At 36.1% G+C, this 17,997-nt stretch overlaps 2 protein-coding genes across 3 annotated transcripts in view; both read left to right on the forward strand.

Annotated features, from left to right (window-relative positions):
- Positions 1-2,680, forward strand: part of LOC107718665 (fructose-1,6-bisphosphatase 1-like) — a 23,716-nt gene extending 21,036 nt beyond the window's left edge. The window contains exons 6-7 of the mRNA XM_016525856.1: positions 2,127-2,246; positions 2,333-2,680. Coding sequence (XP_016381342.1) covers positions 2,127-2,246; positions 2,333-2,521 — 309 coding nt within the window. The 3' untranslated portion in view covers positions 2,522-2,680. The remainder of the gene's footprint in view (positions 1-2,126; positions 2,247-2,332) is intronic.
- Positions 2,681-3,167: 487 nt separating this feature from the next.
- On the forward strand, positions 3,168-14,792 carry erlin2 (ER lipid raft associated 2). 2 transcript variants are annotated; one of them, XM_016525843.1, is made up of 12 exons: positions 3,168-3,475; positions 5,011-5,115; positions 5,216-5,297; positions 5,376-5,422; positions 6,362-6,423; positions 6,678-6,803; positions 7,210-7,283; positions 8,618-8,676; positions 10,244-10,335; positions 10,466-10,555; positions 14,362-14,441; positions 14,527-14,792. In XM_016525843.1, exons 2-12 carry the CDS (start codon positions 5,012-5,014, stop codon positions 14,704-14,706), a joined length of 996 nt encoding a protein of 331 aa, XP_016381329.1. In that variant the 5' UTR covers positions 3,168-3,475; position 5,011; the 3' UTR covers positions 14,707-14,792. The 2 variants fall into 2 exon arrangements, with proteins under 2 accessions (XP_016381329.1, XP_016381330.1); XM_016525844.1 differs by having other exon boundaries at positions 3,168-3,463.
- The last annotated feature ends 3,205 nt before the right edge of the window (positions 14,793-17,997 follow it).

The raw sequence follows: 17,997 nt of genomic DNA on the forward strand, positions 1-17,997 counted from the left end.
GTTTGGACTCTCATTCTGATGGCACCCATTCACTGCACAGGATCCACTGGTGAGCAAGTGATGTAATGCTACAGTTCTCCAAGTCTGAAGAAACAAACTCATCTTGGATGGCCTGAGGGTGAGTATATTTTCAGCAAATTTTAATTTTGGGGTGAACTATTGCTTTAATAATGAATGTAATGTAACTATGGGCGCTATTATACACCCGGTGCAATGCAGCGCCAGGCGCGACGCAAGTGTTTTTTGCTAGTTTCAGCCCGACACAGTCATTTTCACGTCCTGCGCCACGTTGTTTAAATAGCAAATGCATTTGCGCCCATTTGTGCGCTCATGGGCGTGCTGTCTGAAAACGAGGTGTGTTCAGGCGCATTGCTGGCGTGTTGCTATTTTGAGGCAACTGAAATAGACTGTGCCATTGACCAACAAAAACCTGGTCTAAAGTCATTGGCAATTTTTTTGTTGTTGTTATTTAAAGAGCGCGTTAGTATAGGCGGGTCCCAGGGCCAGACTGCGACGCAATTTCAGGCCGGGAAATCTCACACTCATCCAGGCCACACAGAAAAAAAGGGGCCAAAATTGTACCTTTTGGGGTACAACAGCTTGACACTGTAGCAGTACACCGCACATATTATTACCTTAGAGTAATAATTTGTACCCTTAAGGTACTAATTTGTAGGCCTACCTATTTGTAGCAGTACACCGCACATATTAGTACCTTAGAGTAATAATTTGTACCCTTAAGGTACTAATTTGTAGGCCTACCTATTAGGGGTAAAAAAAAAAGGAACAAATATGTCCTTTTAAGGGTCCTGTTCCAGTGACAAGCTGTTGTACCCCAAAAGGTGCAATTTTGGCCCCTTATTTCCTGTATATAGCCTATACATCCACAGCAATTTCTGAAACCAGACAACCATATTATTTGTATGGCAATCACATAAAAAAAGTTCTAAATCCTTAGTCTGGGGCCGTGGAAAATAATTAAAGGTTCTCTCTTGCATTGCAAGATAGAATGCATTTCAATTTGTTAGCCCTCATTTCAATTTGTTAGCAAAGAATGTTAATTATCTTAAAATGACTTAAATACCCTAGATTTAATAAACCTATTTATTAAATGCTCACCAAGGCTGCATTTATTTTGCCAAAAAATACAGTAGAAACAGTAATATTGTGAAATGTTATTACAACTTAAAAATAGTGAAATATTATTACAACGTAAAAATGCTGGTTCTTTTTTAATATATTTGAAATTCTAAATTATTCCTGTGATAGCAAAGCTGAATTATTCAGCACCCTTTACTGAAATCTTCAGTGTCACATAATCCTACAAAGATGTACACTACCAGTCAAAAGTTTCTGAACAGTAAGATTTTTTATGTTTTTTAAAGAAGTCTCTCATGCTCACCAAGGCTGCATTTATTTTGCCAAAAAATACAGTAGAAACAGTAATATTGTGAAATGTTATTACAACTTAAAAATAGTGAAATATTATTACAACGTAAAAATGCTGGTTCTTTTTTAATATATTTGAAATTCTAAATTATTCCTGTGATAGCAAAGCTGAATTATTCAGCACCCTTTACTGAAATCTTCAGTGTCACATAATCCTACAAAACTCATTCATAATATGCTGATTTGCTGCTCAAGAAACAGTTTTATTATCATCAAATTTTGAAAACAGTTGTGCTGCTTAATATTTCTGTGTAAACTGTGATACATTCTCTGATAAATTGAAAGTTCAAAAGAACAGCATTTGTTTGAAATAGAAATCTTCTTTAACATGTCTTTATTGTAAATTTCAATCAATTTAAAGTATTAATTTCTTTTAAAAAATGTATTGACCTCAAACGTTTGAACGGTAGCATAGTTAGTTTTTGTAACATTATTTCTGGGGTGAAAAGTACTCAGTTAAAGTTAAATGTAAAAAACATTTTTACTTTTACTCAAGTATGGTTACATTATTTTGACTTAAGTAAAATTTTGACTTAATGAAATAATATCTCTCTTCTAAATGTGCAGTAGAACATTATAGAGAAAATCTGTAAAATTCAGCTCAGTGAATAGTTTTAGCCATGATAATTAGCCTTTTCCACTGAGAGTAAATATAACATTCCCACTCTGACCTGCAGGATGGCAGTTCACCCTATGGAGGGCGCTATGTGGGCTCAATGGTAGCTGATGTGCACAGGACTCTGGTGTATGGTGGAATTTTCCTGTATCCTGCTAATATCAAGAGCCCCAAGGGCAAGGTGAGGAGAAACAGAGTTTAAAAGTGATTTTAAAGTGTATTTATGGCAACAGTCTCACTGGTTTCATGTTTCTTTCTGGGCTCCAGCTGAGGCTGTTGTATGAGTGCAACCCCATGGCCTTCATCATGGAGCAAGCCGGTGGTATGGCAACAACAGGAGCCATGAATGTTCTAGACATCAAACCTGACTCAATCCACCAGAGGGTTCCTGTAGTGCTGGGCTCCCCTGATGATGTACAGGAGTATATCTCCATCTTTAAGAAATACTCGAAATGAGATGCAACCAGATGAGCATCTATGGTCATCTTCTACAACCACCGCCATCCCACTGAACCTCAAAAACAAATAAGCGAAACTTAAGGACACGGCATGAAGCATCCGTTATCTGTAGAGAATACAAGAAGTTTCTATTTTAAGTTTCATTTTCACAAATGTTTGTTCTGTGTAAATGTTTGTACTCTTACTACACTTCCTAGTTATGTAATTCATAATATAAAGAAATTATAAATATATAATCCAACTGTTCACATTGAAAAATAAAATCAGTATTGTTTGGTTGTGTCCATATTTAACATCATTTGATGAACAGAACTCGTTGGAATGCCTGGTGACCAACTACAGATGTAGTTCTGCTTCCCACCAAGATGTTTCTTAGACCAGCAGCACTTAAAGGAAACTGACAACTGCAGTTTTAAAAATTATGTTGTTGCCTAAGGCCTGTTGTAGCCCTCCTTGGTGGCTTCGTATTACTGTAATTACCTACTGTAATTACTTTTACAGGCAAAACAGTGTTGTTATTTTTAACTAAACCTAAAACTTTTAAATATAATTTCTGATAACAGAAAAAAGCTGAAATAAAATGTAAATATTATAGGAAACAATAAACGTAAAAATGTAAAAAAAAATAAAATACAAAAAAAAACGTTTAAGCTGAAGAACTACAATTAATAAAACTAAAGATGAAATAAAAATTCAAAATAGCTATAATAAATTCTACAAAAGTTTATAATTACTAATAAAATAACACTGAGGCAAATAAATCAGGGTCAGCGCCAATGCTGTTTTTATATGAAGATATTTGTCGCCATCTAATGGTGTGATGCTCTAACAACAGCGAAAAAGTGGGTTAAACTGTAGTGACGTCAGACGCAAAAGAGCGTCGCTGTTTTTTCCTCATCGATCGCAGGTGTCTCTACCGGCCATCTGGAAGGAGTTACAGTACGTACTTAGGTAACATCTCTATTTGTTCGCATTCATCCACAAAGTAATTTTTCTGTGTTGCAATCTGGCGTTGACAGGCTATCTAATGTATTTTGTCTGTATACACATCTTTAAGCTAGCTAGTCATGTTTTCTATGGGTAAGATTGCATCTTGTCGCCGGGAGAATGTTTGTTATTTTGACATAACGTACGTTAACTAATTTACAGAACTGGATCGATTAGTTTGTGTGACGCGAAGAGAAAACCCACATCCGGCGGCAACTTCAGGTCACTTAAGTCATGCATTTAACGAAGAATAGTGTCTTAAGTCAAAGTTGCTGTTTGTTATTCTGTCTCTTAAACCCGGGCTTTGCACCCTGTAGTGCTGGTTCACAAAACTGAGGTTTTCGTTTGTGATATTTTTAAATAATACACAGTCAATAAAATGGACAGTTGCTTGCAGGTCTTTGTGCTTGGTTTTCTCAATCCTCTTAGCAGCAAAGTCACATCAATGTCAGTGTTCCACATGCTCTCTCAGTCTGCCATGAACTCTAATGACTGTACTTTTCCCTGGGGTTCACACTAATAATGTTGTTTAGCTGTTAACCATAAAACACAGACACACAACACAAATAAATAATCGTTCTAATCGGCCACAACAGATATTGACCAGGCTGGACCAGCAACCACTTTAGGTTGTTTTGATTAGTTCAGCAGACTATAGTAAAACATTACATGTATTAAGAATGGTTAATAATTAGTAGAACACAACATGTTTCCCACTTGAGGAAGAATGGCTGTTATGTAAATGGACAATAAGTGAACAATAAATCAGAAAAGTTACTTTACATGTTACATTTTTATTAAAAATGAACGCATGGAGACGTAAGGATTAGTTCACTTAAAAATGAAAATTTGCTGAAAAATGACATGCCCTCAGGCGTTTTTCATCAGAACAGATTTGGAGAGATATAGCATTACATCAATTTCTCACCAATGGATCCTCTGCAGTGAATGGGTGCCGCAAGAATGAGAGTTTCAAACAGCTGATAAAAACATCACAATTAACCACACGACTCCAGTACATTAATTAACATCTTGTGAAGTGAAAAGCTGTGTGTTTGGAAGAAATAAATCAATCGATAAGGCGTTTTACTTTCAAGACAACTTTTTAACTGGAGAAAATAATATTACGGAGAGAGAACCCGTATTTTAGCTGAAAGCAATGGTTTGAGGTTAAAATGTCTTCTTAAAGGTGAATTATCTATTACAAACATGCAACTTTTTTCTTCACAAGATGTTAATTGATGGACTGGAGTTGTGTGGATTACTTGTGGATTATTGTAGTGTTTTATATTTGCTTTTTAGTTGCTGTTTGGACTCTTATTCTGATGGCACCCATTCACTGCAGAGGAGGATCCAGTGTTGAGTAAGTAACGTCATGCTTAATTTCTCCAGATCTGTTCAGATGAAGAAACAAACTCATCTAGCCTACATCTCGGATGGCTTGAGGGTGGGGTTAATAGTTTAACATATTTTGGTTAACATATTTCTTTTGTGTTCAGAATGACATTGGGAGCAGTTGCCTCTGTTATCCTCGCCATAGGAGGAGCCGCAGTGTTTTCTGCTCTTCATAAGATTGAAGAAGGACATGTGGGTGTTTACTACAGGTCAGTTGCTTAAAATTTTCCAATAATCTGCTTCCAGAACCAAGCAGATGCAGCAGTGCATGCTACTTTGTACTATAGATGTGTGCTTCTCTTCTTTTAGAGGTGGAGCTCTGCTGACCACCACCAGTGGCCCTGGCTTTCATCTGATGCTGCCGTTCATTACTACATTCAAGTCCGTACAGGTAAATGACAGACTTTATATGTATAGTTTAACTTCATAGTTTTCTTTTTCTTATTGCATCCTTTCTCTTTTTGTAAAGACAACCCTACAAACAGATGAAGTAAAGAATGTTCCATGCGGCACAAGGTGAGGTAAATTGTTCATATCATATCTTCTATAAAGTGCAGTCACAATAGACTTTGTGTTTCATTCCTATGCATGCAAAATTAGGGTGAGAGCCACATTAGTGTAGGCATTCGGTTTCTTCTATTGCTGCATACCAAATTCAAGTTTGGTGAACTCTTACCTGCATTTATGTCTAGCCAACATCATATATATGTTTTCTTTGCAATGTTTAAAGCCTGTACACACAGCAGGTCAGCAGTTGAGGAGAATCCTAGACTGAAGTTTGCAACTTTGTGTTAGAACATAATTTATGAGCAGACACTTGAGAGTTTGATCTAGAATTGATCTACTATAGAGTTTAGGCTAAGACATTTAAAGCTGGCTGAAAACATTTCACAATTCTGTTCCCTCCTCCTTTCCTTCTTATTTCCTCTCATCTCTCTACTGATCTATAAAAATAAAACTGGCAAAAGTCCAGAAAAACTGGTTAAAAATAAATCCCAGAGTTTTACAGATTGTTGCTGTAAACAGTTGTAAACAATGAAATTATAATATTTGATAGTTATGTGTACTTAATGTGGGTAAATGTGTTATCATATGTGTACACTACTGTTCAGAAGTTTGGGTTCAGTAAGATTTTTGATGTTTTTGAAAGAAGTCTCTTACCAAGGCTGCATTTATTTGATCAACATTACAGTACAAATAGTAATATTGTGAAATATTATTGAAATTTAAGTTGTTCAAGAATATTTTCTTCTTATAACAGCTGAAAATTGAGTGCAAACTACGATACATTCATACATTCTGTTCATAAAACAGATTGTCAGTCTTGTATTACAGATCATCTCAGACACATGCTGTTTTTAGAGTGACCCTGTGCGAGATTTCCTTTATCGCTTTTGCTTTCTGAGTAGATTTTCACACTCATTCGTATATATCAACATGTTTTTTGCTTTGCAGTGGAGGTGTAATGATCTACTTTGATTGCATTGAGGTGGTAAACTATCTTGTTCCCTCAGCAGGTAAAATTACTATTTTCTCATTTATAATGTAGAACCACTAAAAAGGCTGTTGTTAGGGATGAACAGCTGGGAACATTTCCCTGGGCCCTGTAATGTGGGAGGGCCCACTAAGAGCCTCTTTGGCATAGCCTACTCTCCAATAAATGTTTTATCCCGCTCCCCATGAATTTTAGCAGCAACCCAGACTATGACTGCCATTTATTTTATGTGCCCTATTCATCTCTCTCTTAACATCATTGTCTACTCTGCTGCAGTTTATGGCCTTGTGAGAAACTTCACTGCCGACTACGACAAAGCTCTGATTTTCAACAAGGTACACCATGAGCTGAATCAGTTCTGTAGTGTGCACACACTTCAGGAGGTCTACATAGGTCTATTCGGTAAGTGATGGGCTTTAATATTTTAATCATTTTATGCATATTTGTCCCTGCTAAAATGTAAAGACACTGACTTAACTAGGAAAGTTTAGGAATCAGAAAATAACTCCTTCAAATAACTCTTTTTAGTAATTAATTTGAATTTGTAGAAATACATTTCGAGAATTTTTCAGAGTGTGACCATAATAGCATTAGATTTCATCCATGAATGCACTTCACAATGGTGTGAGGGTAGTCAATAGTCAAAGCCCTCTAGTGGTAATGTGGAGATGCTTGACATGTTGTTAGTGGCATAAGCTTCTCAGGTGCTTTTTATTTGCAGTTGATGTTGTGTGATGAGAAAGCAAAAAGTTAGGTGTGTAATTTCTTTGTACATCTGTCGTTCTTTAAGTGGCCTGTTGTTTCTTAGATCAAATAGACGAGAATCTTAAGCTCACGCTGCAGCAGGATCTAACAAGCATGGCTCCCGGACTCATCATTCAGGTGGGACTCAACTTAGATTGGCTTGGCAATTCATTCTATTTTCTGTTCCATTCCACTGAGTTACATTCTTGTCAGCACTCTGTTTTCTGCATGGTTTAAATGTGAACAATTCTTTCAAATTCAGGAAACCATTAGAGTTACATTCTTGTCAGCATTCTGTTTTCTGCATGGTTTATACGTTAACAATTCTTTCAAATTCAGGAAACCATTAGACCTAAGATACGATGCGGCATATAAGCTCTTTGTGTATTTGTGCATGTGTTTGTCTTTCTTTATTTAGCTTTGGTTTGGCAGATTTCCTTCAACCAAATCCCTTTGGTGCTGGACCAAGTTTTCACAGATTCAAGCAAAGACTTCCCCATAATCATAAAACAGCCTTCCCCATAATCAGCTGTGCAGGCAGTACATTTCCATTGTTGATATTTCTCATCTGGAAGCACTAATATGCAAGTCATCAGCTCATTGAGATGACACTGAGATCATCAGTAAACTGATTCACGCTTCCTCGTAGCCTGAATTCTGGAACAGGGTGTCCGCGGGGTCTTAAAAAGTATTAAAAGTTGATAAAACAATTTAGATCAAATTAAGGCCCTTAATAAGTATTAAAAGTCTTAAATGCCATTTTCCAAGGTCATCTTTTCATTATGAATATTTGTCCGAATAGTGGTGTTTTGTGTAGTTTATTTATGGAATCCCGCAAGATTTGACGTAATCTGTTACGGCGACTGATTGCGCCACTGCGTGATAGCGCGGGGCATGTTGATCCCGCTCTCGCTGAATTTCTGACCATTACCGCATGCTCCCATCCGCTCCCGCGGTAACATTGACTGTAAAATATGTATTCTAGGGATGGAAATGACATTTTTATATTTGGGACATAATTGTGCTACTTTGGACTGTTTTTTTTTACCAGCATGTGCTTGGGAAGCACAATTAAAATGATGTAATAGTTGTGATCATTATTTTACCTTCCATGATTAAGCTTTTGTGGCTAATCAATGTGTCATTCACATTATGCACATTGAGCTGTGATTCACATGAGGAGTATTTGACCATATTCACTCATTTTCCACTGAGACCAATGCTTATGCATTCATTTTTGTTTTGTGTGCTCATGCTTCCTGCTTCTTTAACTCCTTTCCCAAGGCCCTTCGAGAAAAAAAAAAAGATATGTTGCGTAACAAGGTCTTTTTGTGAGAAGATTGCTCTGCCTTTTTAAAGTCAAAGATCTAATTAGATTTTTGTATATTAGCAAAAGCGATGTTTGTGTCTGTCTGTCTTTAACTCTTTTCTCTTTCCTTTATCTTTCTTCTGTTCCTCTCCCTCCTAAGCAGGCGGTCCGTGTCACCAAACCAAACATTCCAGAAAGCATTCGCAGGAACTATGAACTAATGTGGGTTTATGAGAACTTCTTGCATGTTGTGTGTAATAGCTGTTAATGATATGATTTTGCTACAAGGGTCCAAAATTAACTTAACAGCTCCAAGCAATCAGTGGACTGGGTAATAAATGTTTCTTATTGGCCATGGTTTACATATTTTGTCTCTATGACAAAGAATTATTTTATTGCATAATCTTGCATATTAGTGTACTACATAAAATGAGCCAGTCCCTGTCAAATGCGATTTTTTTTTTCCCCCTTTATTTTTGTTTTGGTGATTAACTTTGAGGAATATTACACATATTTGTCCAAATAATTGGATAACAATAGTTAACAATAAGGTTAAATGTGGTTAACGATATCATAGAAAACAGAAGTTTGTATTTTCTGCATTTTTGTATTTTTGTGCGTTTTAATCACTTGCCACTTCCATTAGCTAGACTAAATGTATTATGTTGCAGTTCCTAATGAAGATACCAGCCAACTGGCAAGTATCATTGTTTACATATTTTGTCTCTATGACAAATAATTATTTTATTGCATAATCTTGCATATTAGTGTACTACATAAAATGAGCCAGTCCCTGTCAAATGCGATTTTTTTTTTTTCCCCCTTTATTTTTGTTTTGGTGATTAACTTTGAGGAATATTACACATATTTGTCCAAATAATTGGATAACAATAGTTAACAATAAGGTTAAATGTGGTTAACGATATCATAGAAAACAGAAGTTTGTATTTTCTGCATTTTTGTATTTTTGTGCGTTTTAATCACTTGCCACTTCCATTAGCTAGACTAAATGTATTATGTTGCAGTTCCTAATGAAGATACCAGCCAACTGGCAAGTATCATTGTACTCACATATGGTTCATGGTGCATCTTTAATTTTGGACCCTGATTAGAGCTTACACTGTCATTCTATTTCTGAAGTGTACAAATACAGAGTTCTGGCATGAAACTCTATATGGCGCAGTCCGATAGGTCTAGCTCAATCTGACCTGGTGACATCATTGTCACATGGCAGCTGATTGGTTCTCTCCTGTATCGGTAGCCAATGAGCTCGCTGCTCAATATTCAAATACCTGGCTTTTGTTTGCTGTAGCAGTTGGCAGCGCACTTCAGAAACCCTCCACCTTCCCCAGCTTCACCTGTATAGATCTGCTACGGGGTGATTCATGTATGCTATATGGGGGTTATTCATATGTGTTATATGTGCAGCAGCAGTATTTCTTACATGCTTACAGCAGAATGTTGTGGATGTATTGGCTGTTGCAAGTCTCGGTACTTGCTCTGCTGCAGCAGCAGCGTTGCAGATCTATTCCGCCAAGACCAAATACATTAACATTGTCATGTACATTATCATGCCAATCCCTCCGAGAGTTGTCATGACAGAACTGTATTTTGGTGTTATGTGAGAAAATTGTCAATCCTTATCAGTTGAACTTAATTGAAAAAGGATCTGTCCTTACTCTCTTTGTGTGTGTGTGTTTGTTTGTATGTGTGTGTGTGTGTATGTTTGTTTGTATGTATGTGTGTGTGTGTGTGTGTGTGTGTGTGTGTGTGTCTTTCTCTCTTTTAGGGAGAGTGAGAGAACGAAGTTACTGATTGCAGCTCAGACTCAGAAGGTTGTAGAGAAGGAGGCAGAGACCGAGAGGAAAAAGGCGGTCATCGGTGAAGATATTTTTCTTAGTATTCAGCCAGATGAGCTGGTTTGGTCTTGTGGGTTGGATTTTAATGAAGTTGCAGTTCATATAAAAGTAAAAGAATGTTTTTTTCCTTTTTTTTTTTTTTATGTGTGCAGAGGCAGAGAAGGTGGCTCAGGTGGCTGAAATAAAATTTGGACAGAAAGTTATGGAAAAAGAAACAGAGAAAAAGATCTCAGAAATTGAAGGTAGGTGAATGTGTTTTCATGTGCCCTCTGAAGTCCTAGACTGCAGTGTAGGAAAATAAAAACAGCCTTGATTAAACATAGGGGGTATTTGGGCCTTGAATTTATCAAAGTATAAAATTATTGTCAAAATGAACAGTAAATGTTTGCAGAAATCACTTCATAGCATTATATACAGTACCTGGTTCATAAATAAAATATAAGCTCATACAAAAAGGCATATTCACTACCATTCAAAAGTTTGGGTCCAGTAGATTTTTTAGGGTGCTTTCACAATTGGTTCGCTTGCCTGATCTGAACCAGAGTTCGATTGCTCCCCCTGGCCCCTGCCCCCGCTGGACTGTGTTCATATTATTTTATTTGAGTCCGAACCGCAGGGCCAAGGCTAGAAAGGGATACAGCTGCGGCTACTGAGCATGCGCACATCAATACAGCGTAATTATTGTCACACTGTACAACAATTACTATTTTTTCATTATTGTAAGGGGTAGGTGTAGACGTTAATAAAACAATCTAATAGGTAGAAAATAAATTTCATTGTTTCCGGTCGGAGCCGTTTGTTTATTTAATGATCCTTTATTTTAGTGAACCTCATCCATTTTACAGTGTGTGTTTTATAGTTTGTGTCTTGTTGTTTATTAACTTGTTGACTTGTTTTGTTTTGCATACTCTGTGCAGCACTTTGGTCGACTTCGGTTGTTTTAAATATGCTATATAAATAAACATTGTATTGTTTACGTCATCAAGCCAGCAGCTGTTTACCCCGTTGCTTAGTAACGACAGCGCAGCAGAAGGCGGCAAAATGCATAGTTGCTCTCTTCATTTTTATATATTTATGTTTTTGAACCATTGGTTTTGTTTCCAAAGCTTCAGTACATAACGCCACTTACGTGTGTCTTACGAATGTACTGCAAATGCTCTAAAGAATGCTAAAGGCGAACAGAAATGAGACATACAGCTTTCTGCTTGCAGCGCGTCAATCACGCTCGTCAGGAAAGCGATTGAAACACACACACAAACACATTTTTATCAAATAATACGTCATTAATAGCGGTTTACTACCGCGATTTGGTACGATTGCGTTCACATCAGCAGCGAACCGTACCAGAGTTCACTTGAACCGTACCTCAGACCACCCGTTTTAAGCGGACTCGGGTACGGTTTGCGGGTGCGCACCCGAATAAATTGACTCGATGACTTAATCAAGACATTTACCACCACCTACTGGCAGTTTTAGTTTATTATTTAGAGGAGTTCGGAAGACAGCGTTCACATCATCCAAACGAACCGAACTCTGACGTCAATCGAACCCAGGTGCGCACCAAAAGTGCTAGTGTGAAAGCACCCTAAATAAATACTGTTATTTAGCAACTAAATTGATAAAAAGTGACAGTAAAGACATTTATAAAGTTACAAAAAGATTCTGTGGATGGAAATAAATGCTGTTTTTAAACTTTCGTCTAATCAAAAAATTCAGAAAAAGAATGTATCACAGTTTCCACAAAATTAACAGCACAACCATTCTCAACATTGATAATAATAAGAAATGTTTCTTTAGCACCAAATCAGCATATTATTTTTGAAGGATCTAATACTAATGACTGCTGAAAATTTAGCTTTCCCATCACAGGAACAAATTACATTTTGAAATATATTAAACAGAAAACATTTATTTTAAATTGTAATAATATTTCTCAATGTCACTGTTTTTCTGTTGTTTTGATCAAATACATGCAGCCTTGGTGAGCATAATAGACCTGTTTAAAAACATTCAAATCTTACCGACCACTTTTGAACGGCAGTGTATATTTTTCTTCAGTTTTAAACATGAACTCTTAAGATGATCATTCGGCAAAGACAAGATTTTTTGCAATACAGGCCAGGTTTTTAGATAATGTGTCAAATCATGCTTTTAAGTTCAAGTTCATGTTGGTCATTATTCAAATAATTAGCAACAACTGTGTACCAAGCCAGCATGCAAATCATTTTTGAAGATTATTCAAAACTTTCAGCAATAGTCTAGGAGTTCATGTTAAAATAGTTGAAAATGAAAAAAACAAAACTACAAATGTATATGCCCAAGACAAATGAATGGCATGTGATTCCATGCAAAGCAGATCATTATCATAGTGCAGGACATCTACAAAACAAGCCAGTGTGTCCATTGGGAGATTATGTAACATGTATATATCAATTCATTATGTGTCATTTATTGTACACAGAATTGTTCCAAAATCTGGTAGAAGTTCAGTTGGAAGGAATGGACTGTTTCAGTAAAAACACGGCCCTTGTGTTTTATGCCAAGCAGTTTTCTTAATGTTTTTCCAAGGCTGGGTTTCTTTTCCTTCTTACAGAAATAAAAAATGGGGACATTTCTGAGCCAACAGACTGGATTATGCATACTAAAAGCCACAGTGTTTTGTTTAATGTGAATATTGGTTAAGACATTGGTATGGGCAGTCTATGAGTATTTCAGAACTAATGTGAATATAAACACTGAGTACAAAAACAAATAGCATCTTTACTCAATGTATATGCATAAGATGGTTTCGAAGAGGCAGATGCACTGACTTTTTATTCTAATCATGCTTTGGAATATTTTTATAAAAGTTTATTGTACTGTCTCATACTTGGATATCTGCTGTTCTGGAGTTTTTGCTGCTGGTAAAAGTAGTGACAAATCTGGCAGCAGCCCAGCAAAATCATTTCTCAGTAATTTTCCCCACAGTAAAAGGATTTACATACACTGAAATAAAGAGTACTTTGGAAAAATACAATAAAAATCATGTGAGATCACAGTCTTTTCAGTCTCCTAAGAAAAGCTGTTTTTATTTTACATGGAAGCTGTTTGCCTCACGAGGGCCGACATGTTGAGATACTAAGATACTGAGACACCTGACCAATGGAAACACTCAAAATGGCAGCAGCTTAAGCTGTAAAATGTAGTTAGGCAGTTGTTTTGTAATATTCTGTCATCTAATTCCCATAAATGACTATTGTTAATATTTTCATAATAATCTGAAAATAAATAAAAGACCTACAATACATAATGCAGCTAGCAAAAGTTGCATAAATGTCCAGATTAAAAACGATTTGTTTATTAATAAGGCATTTGCATAACTTTTAATTGGTTTGTATTGTGGTTTTGTTTGTTGATTACTAAAATGATGTCAGTTAATTTAGGCAGTTATAGTGTTGCCATAGACACTCACACTTAGAAAGTGCCCGGTTGTCATTGCAGTAATTATGACACTGTGTAAATGCAGCACTACTCCATTTATCACCTCACATAAACTAGTTGAATACTACTCGCTTATCTCAGTAACTGAAATAAACTGAGGTAAACTTTCACTTGTGGAATAAATTCATTATAAGTGAAAATGTAGATGAACAAACATTTCAGATTGAAATTATCATTGGAATGATAGGAGATGCTGAGGTTTAAACGGCAAACCGCCTGAATATATTCATAATCATGTAGGGATTTCTTAATATGAACAGACACTGATATCAGCATTCACAAGGTTTGCTAATCACCCAGCACATGAATCCCATATTCTTGGTTGATTTCCTGTCAGTATGGTAAACTCATCTACTCATGAGATCGAAACTAATTCGATCAGGAGACGACAAAGCTTTCTTGGTATCAAGGACTGAAAGAGTTCATTCACAACCTATAATAAGAGTGAAATGGGATGCTTAGGATGAATTTAAATGGTATTAACAATCCCTCATCGCACAGCTCTGAATGTTGCTGTGGTTTCTGTTGTGTTCATTTTGCTTTCCCATTTGTCTCACTGATTTTATAGACGGGGCTTTCCTTGCTAGGCAGAAAGCAAAAGCAGATGCAGAGTTTTACACCGCACAGAGAGCAGCAGAGACCAATAAGGTACATTTCTAAAACTGCACCCCATCATTACTGTGCTCATTGTTTAGTAAATCTTCTCTTCTCCTCTCCTCTCCTCTCCTCAAAGCTGAAGCTGACCCCTGAATATCTCCAGCTGATGAAATTTAAGGCAATAGCAGCTAATAGTAAGATTTACTTTGGAAGTGAGATCCCTCACATGTTCATGGACTCGGGACCAGGAAGCTCCTCCTCAGCTGCCTCTAAAGCCATAGACGCCCTCTCAGAGGGCATACTGGATTTGGAATGACGAGAGAAGTTGTGTTGTAGCACTGAGGATCAATTACAGTTTTTCTTAATTTGCTAAAAGACTAAAGCCCAATCTCTGAACCAAATTCTTACTAGCTTAAACCAATTTGTCGAATAAAGCACACTTTCTGCTAAACCTTAAACACGTTCAGGCAGTTAGGCTCTATTTGCAAATCTCATGCACTCTTTTTGCAAAACTCTAAACACATTCTCGTTCACTTAAACACTTATCACACTGTGATGCATTTGTGCTGCAAGATGCTAAACACAAGCGGCAAAAGTTAAACACAACTAAAGCACAGTTGTCATCATTTACACACAACGGTTCAAAATTGTTTTGTTTCTAATGATGTGATCAAATAAACTGTACAAAATATGAGTCAGTTCAGAGTGCACAAGTGGCACAGAATGATGACTCAGGCCAGATCTCAAGCACAAAGACATGATGCTGAGACAGAATGAATCTCTCATTGACTCTGATTTTACAGTTGCACAACTTACAGTATTTGAGTGTACTGTAACATGCTATTCATTTAGAGTTTTATTTGACCGTTTTTGGCCTTTGCAGTTGGACTGCAGTATTTTTGCAGTATCCAAGTGCTGAACATATACAAACATTCAGTACTATTCAATATCCAGCACTATTTTTGCAGTACATACAGTATAGGCCTATACAATATATTCACCTTACTCAGTTGCAATTACTATACTTTTTTACAGAATTGCAAAATTGTTTACTCAATACAATATACTTTTTTCTGTAATGTTCTGGATGCTGTGTTCTCCATTTTTCTCTGTAATGTCTAATTAATGCTCTGTAGTGTTTATTTTATTGACTGAGAGCACTGTTTGGTTTTGAGTGCAAGTGAAATGGTTTTGCAGTGATTGTTTGAATTTGATGGAAGAGTCAGAGGTTTCGTGAATTTAGTTTGAGGATTTGGATTTGTGTTTAAGGTTTTGAGAAAATGAGTGATGGTTTCAAGAAATGTGTTTTAGCAATTCAGAAAAACTGTAACAGGTAATAAAAGAGACTAATGGCAAGTGGCCAATGGCCACTTCAGTAAAGTAACACGGTGCTTTATCAGTGGGACCGAAACACTATACCCTGGTGAGTTGATCACAAGCCAGTGGTGGTTAACCAGAGTATTATACTTTTAAGTAGAACAGTGTGTGGGAATGTGAATTTGAATGTGAGATTAGAACCCAGTTGAATGCATGTAGAGATTTGTGCATGATTTAAATGTTTTAAGATGCATCAAGTTTGTAAAACTAAAGAAACATTAATTTTTTACACTGAGGAATTTGAATGATGTACTTTCAAGACATCTTAGTGTCTTGAAGGCTTTTATACCTCAGGGATTCTTTTATTGGGTTTACAGAATTAAAAACAGAATATGGACTAGATTAGAATAGTGTTCTTAATTTTATTGCCATTTGAATTTTTACTGACTCAGCCGAATTCAAATCATTTGACAACAAAATTTAGAACACTATCCTAATCAAGCTGTCCAAGTACTGAGAAAATCTTTTAAGAGTTAACAATTTATAGTGAGGAAATGGTTGTGTAAACCTGAAAACGGTGTGGCATATAGCTTTTATTGTTAAAAGTACAGCATCATATGTCACTTTTATCAATTGTGTGCAGAGTTTTATTTTGAGTTTATAAGAAACTTTTCATCTTAAGTGATGTAGAGTACGCTTTAAAATGATATCCCCCTTTAAATCGCCAGGTGTTTTGTGCCTTTTCCAGCACAGCACCCAGAGGAGTGTAATCGCATATACTCTCCAGTCATTTGGGAGACTACATTAAAAAAAGAGTCGTTGTCGCTGTCTCACCACTGACCTTTAGAAAGCAGCATGTCTGTGGACTGTTTCTCACTCATGGAATGTTGATTCTGCTTGATGCTGTTAGTCATATTTGGAATATGTTTTCTGTAAATGATTTCATGAAGTTCAAACAAAGGCTTTTTTTCAGTGTTAAAATTGTTCTATACAGTATGAAGATCATGTACAGAATCTCATTCTAGTATCTCCAGATGTATGGATCAGTGCATCTGTACTGGATCAGTAGCTTACTTTAATTTGTTGTCAGCAATGTACAGTAGGCTACTTGTTTACATACATGCATATCTGAATAAGACAGCAACTTGAAGGATATAAAAAGTTTTTCACTTATATGTATAGATGTTCCTAATAATGAACAGCATACCTCATATTTGTGTATTTGAAATGATCTCCTTACTGTTACTGTCTTTGAAAATTTGGACAGGCTTTAATTTAGTCAGACTGTTTAAAGGGCCATGTTTATTTGAACACAGTTGTGTTTAGGCCTGAGAACTGGCAACTTTTAAACATTGTAGCAGATTGTGTAATACTTTGTTCAAAACCTCAGAGATTCATCAGAGCTTCCCAAAGACCTTTACTGTTCATGTCTAAATTTTGCATGAGCACTGAATGTGTGTTGAATCACTGTCTGTTTTTAATGTGTTGTCAAGTTCACAATTTCTTTATCCCATGTACATAAAAAATTGACTATGTATTGGGTGTGTAATTGTTTATACAGTAAAGTTTTCTTATGAAGTCTTTGTGTTCAGTTTTAATAAGTGACATATTTAAATTATAAAGTATATCTAAAGTAAATACATATTTAAGGAGAAGTATATTCATGTATTTTACAGAGATAAAAAAAAGTTCCAGTTGAAAAATCTTGAAACAACTTGGCAGCTGATAATACTCTCTTGTATTTACTTTGTGACATGCTGGTTGGCTTTTAGAAAATCCTTTTTTTATTAACATTTGGGCAGCCTTGAAGCACTGCGACCATTAAGAGTATGGTTTAATTTTGCCTCTTTATTCAGATACCTGGAGTACACTTTGTAGAACATCATTGAGAGCATTACAGGAAAATAAATATGCTCAATGCTTTCTTGTGAAATTTCCCAGTGATGTTGGGGAAGATGTGGTGTTCATAAACATCAGCTTCATAATAATAGAGAACAGCTGCTCAGTTTAAAGTGGCCTTGGAGTATAATTTAAATATAGCCACATTATTATACAACTATAAATTCTGATTTCTCGTGAACAAACCTCTCCTTTTTATAATCAACCCTCATGTTGTGTTCCGGTCATTTTGACGTAGAGAGGATTTGTTTACATCATTATATTGCACTGAAACCTACTGATTTTGCTTATACAAGGAAATAATAGAGCTTCCCAAATAAAAAATAGAGCTTCCCAAATGCATAATTTTTGTTCTTTGTTGGAATTTCCTCTCCCCCCTTGTTAAATGTGT

The sequence above is a fragment of the Sinocyclocheilus rhinocerous genome, unplaced genomic scaffold (assembly GCF_001515625.1).
Source record: "Sinocyclocheilus rhinocerous isolate Xijiao unplaced genomic scaffold, SAMN03320098_v1.1 scaffold873, whole genome shotgun sequence".
Taxonomy (NCBI): domain Eukaryota; kingdom Metazoa; phylum Chordata; class Actinopteri; order Cypriniformes; family Cyprinidae; genus Sinocyclocheilus; species Sinocyclocheilus rhinocerous.

What these genes read in the sequence shown, in the direction of transcription:
- erlin2 (XM_016525843.1), top strand. Translation starts at nt 5,012, where the DNA reads ATGACATTGGGAGCAGTTGCCTCTGTTATCCTCGCCATAGGAGGAGCC. An exon ending in CTCCCGGACTCATCATTCAG is followed by an intron (nt 7,284 to 8,617) that starts GTGGGACTCAAC and finishes CCTCCTAAGCAG; the next exon opens with GCGGTCCGTGTCACCAAACC. An exon ending in CGCAGGAACTATGAACTAAT is followed by an intron (nt 8,677 to 10,243) that starts GTGGGTTTATGA and finishes TCTCTCTTTTAG; the next exon opens with GGAGAGTGAGAGAACGAAGT.